The sequence below is a fragment of the Electrona antarctica genome (assembly GCF_951216825.1).
Source record: "Electrona antarctica genome assembly, chromosome: 22".
Lineage (NCBI taxonomy): Eukaryota > Metazoa > Chordata > Actinopteri > Myctophiformes > Myctophidae > Electrona > Electrona antarctica.
In genome coordinates, this window is record NC_136805.1 from 8,163,099 (window position 1) to 8,169,098 (window position 6,000).

General features: G+C 45.1%; 1 protein-coding gene across 7 annotated transcripts in view; it reads left to right on the forward strand.

Annotated features, from left to right (window-relative positions):
* Nucleotides 1–6,000, forward strand: part of LOC306914832 (uncharacterized protein) — a 77,985-nt gene that overhangs the window by 44,041 nt on the left and 27,944 nt on the right. For all 7 annotated transcript variants that reach the window (XM_079492031.1, XM_079492035.1, XM_079492033.1 and 4 more), the window contains 2 exons: nucleotides 310–491; nucleotides 2,077–2,260. In XM_079492031.1, coding sequence (XP_079348157.1) covers nucleotides 310–491; nucleotides 2,077–2,260 — 366 coding nt within the window. The remainder of the gene's footprint in view (nucleotides 1–309; nucleotides 492–2,076; nucleotides 2,261–6,000) is intronic.

A 6,000-nucleotide genomic window follows, 5' to 3' on the forward strand; every position in this document is an offset into this window, starting at 1 on the left:
GGATGTGATTTCACAACTGGCTTTTTTTGTGCAGAAGAAATGAGCATGGTTGCTACGGTCATCCAGTTCACCCGGGTGTGATTTAATTACGTCAGAAATTATTTTGAACATAGCAACCATGCTCATTTTTTCTGCACACAAAAGCCAGTTGTAGGAGTGGTTTACACCACTCAAAAATGAGCATGGTTACTATGGTCACTGACATTACGTCAGACCACAGCTGATCAGGCTATATAAGACCTTGCACCACTCAGTTCACACGGGTGTGATTTTTTAATTTAACACGTCTGTCTGTCTCTCCATTTCCAGGCCCATTTTCTGCCCTGTACAAAGACGTGAGTGTGGTGCACCCCACTCTGCTGAGCTGCGTGGATCCACTGGAGAGCCAGCAGGTGCGAGAGCTTCTGAGGAGGCTGGGCGTCCACGAGCTGCAGCCCCAGCAGCTGCTGGAGCAGCACATCTACCCCGCGCTGAGGAGCAGCAGCTGGAAGGTAACGAGGGATGCCATTTGAATTTCAATGAAAATCCGGCACATCCGTCATATCCTTTGCCAGTGGAAACTGGCTTTTAAACCCCCAAAACGAAATGGTTTTGCCCCCTCGCAGCCTCGCTCACTCTTTATCTCTCCTCTCACTCCTACATTCATTCATTCATTCATTCTCTCTCTCTCTCTCTCTCTCTCTCTCTCTCTCTCTCTCTCTGTCTCACATTCTTTCAATCCACACATGTTCTTTTCGCTGCCCTCACTCACGGTGTATCTCTCTATTCTCTTTCTGTCGTTTCCCTGTCACTCCCACATTCTCTCTCTCTTTCACTCTGTCTCACATTCTTTCAATTAAATAAATGAAACACCATTTTCTGCTCCCGAGATTTCTTTACTTAAAGTGGTAAGGTTTCGAGCCGTAGCCCTTCTTCAGACCTTCACGTGAAAGGGCTTACGGCTCGAAAAGTAAAGAAATCTCGGAGCAGAAAATGGTGTGCGGAGTGTTTCATTTATCTACTTGTGACTTTGTTTAATCCAGCACCCTGCATAGTAGGCACTTGTTTTGGGTTGATTTCAGCCTCCTTTATCACATTCTTTCAACCCCTCTCCTTCCTCTCTCTTCTCTCTGTACAGTCCAAGCCTGAGTTTCAACCCCTCGTCTTCCTCTCTCTTCTCTCTGTACAGTCCAAGCCTGAGTTTCAACCCCTCTCCTTCCTCTCTCTTCTCTCTGTACAGTCCAAGCCTGAGTTTCAACCCCTCTCCTTCCTCTCTCTTCTCTCTGTACAGTCCAAGCCTGAGTTTCAACCCCTCTCCTTCCTCTCTCTTCTCTCTGTACAGTCCAAGCCTGAGTTTCAACCCCTCTCCTTCCTCTCTCTTCTCTCTGTACAGTCCAAGCCTGAGTTTCAACCCCTCTCCTTCCTCTCTCTTCTCTCTGTACAGTCCAAGCCTGAGTTTCAACCCCTCTCCTTCCTCTCTCTTCCTCTCTGTACAGTCCAAGCCTGAGTTTCAACCCCTCTCCTTCCTCTCTCTTCTCTCTGTACAGTCCAAGCCTGAGTTTCAACCCCTCTCCTTCCTCTCTCTTCCTCTCTGTACAGTCCAAGCCTGAGTTTCAACCCCTCTCCTTCCTCTCTCTTCCTCTCTGTACAGTCCAAGCCTGAGTTTCAACCCCTCGTCTTCCTCTCTCTTCTCTCTGTACAGTCCAAGCCTGAGTTTCAACCCCTCGTCTTCCTCTCTCTTCTCTCTGTACAGTCCAAGCCTGAGTTTCAACCCCTCTCCTTCCTCTCTCTTCTCTCTGTACAGTCCAAGCCTGAGTTTCAACCCCTCGCCTTCCTCTCTCTTCTCTCTGTACAGTCCAAGCCTGAGTTTCAACCCCTCGTCTTCCTCTCTCTTCCTCTCTGTACAGTCCAAGCCTGAGTTTCAACCCCTCACCTTCCTCTCTCTTCTCTCTGTACAGTCCAAGCCTGAGTTTCAACCCCTCTCCTTCCTCTCTCTTCCTCTCTGTACAGTCCAAGCCTGAGGTCTCTCTCTTCTCTCTGTACAGTCCAAGCCTGAGTTTCAACCCCTCTCCTTCCTCTCTCTTCCTCTCTGTACAGTCCAAGCCTGAGGCGGTGGTGGTGAGCTACCTGGTGTTCATCAAGCAGCACTCCACCTCCAGCGAGGAGTATTCGGACACCGCAGTTCCCGTGCTGACCAACAGGGGTCTGCTCTGCCCGGCACAGGACAGGGTGCACTTCTCTGCCCAGTACGACAACATGGACTTGGCCAACAAACTGCCCGGTACGTGAACCATCTGGCATCGGTTGTGCCAAAAGCATCTAAATATAAAATGGATGATAATAAATAACAAAATAGCTGATTTACAAGCTCACAAGCTTAGAAGAGCTTACAAGCTGTTCTGTTGAGAACGTTAGGCCCTGTGGAGGGTATGACCACTACTGCTTAACAAGAGGTAATGCCTGAAGGCCACATATTCATTTCTTCGCTGAGTAATGCACTATTAGTTCAGTGTTATTCATTTCAGCACTTGGCGCCGGGGGTCCAGGGTTCTCGCACGCACGTGCACATGCATGCGTGCGTGCGTGCATGCGCGCGCATATGCATGTGCACGTGCATGCATACATGCATGCATTTATAAGTCACAAAGTGGATTAGAACGCTTCCGTGGTTCCCCTCTCTCCGTTCATGGTCTTTCCACTCGATTTGATCCCATTTGATCTCAATCGGCTTTATTGTCACATCATCACAGGTGTAAAGAAGTGGATGAATGTCTTTTCTTTTTTTCCGTGCACGCTTCATCATTTGTTTTATTGTGTGAGAGGATGGAGGTAGAGTGTTTTACTGTGAGAGAGGATGGAGGTAGAGTGTTTTACTGTGTGAGAGGATGGAGGTAGAGTGTTTTACTGTGTGAGAGGATGGAGGTAGAGTGTTTTACTGTGAGAGAGGATGGAGGTAGAGTGTTTTACTGTGAGAGAGGATGGAGGTAGAGTGTTTTACTGTGAGAGAGGATGGAGGTAGAGTGTTTTACTGTGTGAGAGGATGGAGGTAGAGTGTTTTACTGTGTGAGAGGATGGAGGTAGAGTGTTTTACTGTGTGAGAGGATGGAGGTAGAGTGTTTTACTGTGTGAGAGGATGGAGGTAGAGTGTTTTATAGTGTGAGGGGATGGAGGTAGAGTGTTTTACTGTGTGAGAGGATGGAGGTAGAGTGTTTTACTGTGTGAGAGGATGGAGGTAGAGTGTTTTACTGTGTTAGAGGATGGAGGTAGAGTGTTTTATTGTGTGAGAGGATGGAGGTAGAGTGTTTTATTGTGTGAGAGGATGGAGGTAGAGTGTTTTACTGTGTGAGAGGATGGAGGTAGAGTGTTTTATTGTGTGAGAGGATGGAGGTAGAGTGTTTTACTGTGTGAGAGGATGGAGGTAGAGTGTTTTACTGTGTGTGAGGATGGAGGTAGAGTGTTTTACTGTGTGAGAGGATGAGGTAGAGTGTTTTACTGTGTGAGAGGATGGAGGTAGTAGGGGTGTTCGATATGGCGATAAATATCGTCGGGACGATACAATGTCTCCACGATACGGCTTTTTAGAGTTATCGTTTCCATCACGATAAATTCACTCCATCCGATGCAGTGCATGCACGTTCTATGATGTGTAATTTATACTTCTGCAGTACGACGGTTTCGTTCACCAAAAATAACAAATCTACAAGCTAACAACGCTTCGCTACTGCACCGCAATGCAATGCATTGTTTGCTTATAGATCGGGTGGGTTCTGAGCACTCCCAAAGTCCCCGCCCCTTTCTTCAGAGGGAAGCACTGCAGGAGTTTGTCTACACGCTGCGCTCCGCACAGAATAATGTGTAAAGAAAGACGAAAGAAATGGACGGGCAATTATACTCAGATGTCGAGCGAGTGGAGGTTGAGGAAGGGCTAGTTCCCAAAAAGAACTGTACAGCAGTGGTATGGAACTATTTCGGATTCTCCGTAAGGGACAAGGACCAAACGAACATTCTTTTCAAACTCCTACGGTTTCGCCGACAGCCACTTCATAGTTTGCAAAAACACACACGCTGTATGTGTGTGTGTGTGTGTGTGTGTGTGTGTGTGTGTGTGTGTGTACGCTTGCTGACTTGCGCTGTACACCGTCCGTCAGTCTTCTCCTCCCTTGCTCTATAATGTAGCTCCGCCAAAACTCAAGAAACATAATGACAATTTAAAGTAAATCCTACTTTATGCGATGTGCGTCCATTGATGATAGCCTACTCCTTGTAAACTGAGTCGCCACGTTCAAAAACGTATCCAGCAAACCAACTCAGCAAAACGTTATAGTATTCCATGGAAGCAGATGGGATCAACACTTGCAAGCATAACATTTTAAATCCCTAATAGAGAGATAAGTGAAACTCCGGTTTATGTTGTGGTTTTACTCTAAGGAATGACATGAGGTATTATTTTTGCCTTGAAGAGCAGTAAATTAAGGCAGAGTGTTGACAAAGCTTTGCTTTTTTTGCCTTGAAAATCATGAAAGGCAGACGTTTTGCATGGCTCTGCTCACTCAATCAAGGACCCCTAAATTAATATGTATTTGACTGTGGACCCCAATCTGAAAACATATTTTGTGTGTGAGCTTGTAGATCGGCTATTTTCAAGTAGCCAATCAATGACTGTGTATGATTAAAGTGGTTAAATAGATATTTATGATATTCATAAATTTAGGTGGGGACCTCCTGGACCCCACTTTGAGAACCAATACCATAGGGTGTAGGTTAATCACTTTTTCAAAAGTGATTATATTATATATCATATTTTGCTGCATAAATTCACATAAAACCCTGCATATTCCATCGCATAATCAATATTAAATAATAATAATATTTTTGCCCGTGTTTTTCTGGAGGGTCTACTAAATGGTATTTCTTTTAGTTTTGTGTTACATTGTACTGTAAATCACACCTGTGTAAAGTGAGGGGCGCTCTGATTGCTATGATGTGATGTAATGATGTAAAACAAACGGTGTCAAAACAAACATTAAATTCTCTTTATTGTTAATGGGATTTAATGTTTGTTAGGGACAAAACAAACATTAATTTCTCTTCATTGTCAATGGCGTTTTTAAAACAAACATTAAACCTGTATATAGGAGGGGCTAGCGCCCCTCAAAAACGCGCGCAAAAATATCGTGATAATATATCGTATCGTGATAATGCTTGAAAAATATCGTGATAATACTTTTGTCCATATCGCCCACCCCTAGGAGGTAGTGTTTTATTGTGTGAGAGGATGGAGGTAGAGTGTTTTATTGTGTGAGAGGATGGAGGTAGAGTGTTTTATTGTGTGTGAGGATGGAGGTAGAGTGTTTTATTGTGTGAGAGGATGGAGGTAGAGTGTTTTATTGTGTGAGAGGATGGAGGTAGAGTGTTTTACTGTGTGAGAGGATGGAGGTAGAGTGTTTTACTGTGTGAGAGGATGGAGGTAGAGTGTTTTACTGTGTGAGAGGATGGAGGTAGAGTGTTTTACTGTGTGAGAGGATGGAGGTAGAGTGTTTTACTGTGTGAGGATGGAGGTAGAGTGTTTTACTGTGTGAGAGGATGGAGGTAGAGTGTTTTACTGTGTGAGAGGATGGAGGTAGAGTGTTTTACTGTGTGAGGATGGAGGTAGAGTGTTTTACTGTGTGAGAGGATGGAGGTAGAGTGTTTTACTGTGTGAGAGGATGGAGGTAGAGTGTTTTACTGTGTGAGGATGGAGGTAGAGTGTTTTACTGTGTGAGAGGATGGAGGTAGAGTGTTTTACTGTGTGAGAGGATGGAGGTAGAGTGTTTTACTGTGTGAGAGGATGGAGGTAGAGTGTTTTACTGTGTGAGAGGATGGAGGTAGAGTGTTTTACTGTGTGAGAGGATGGAGGTAGAGTGTTTTACTGTGTGAGAGGATGGAGGTAGAGTGTTTTACTGTGTGAGAGGATGGAGGTAGAGTGTTTTACTGTGTGAGAGGATGGAGGTAGAGTGTTTTACTGTGAGAGAGGATGGAGGT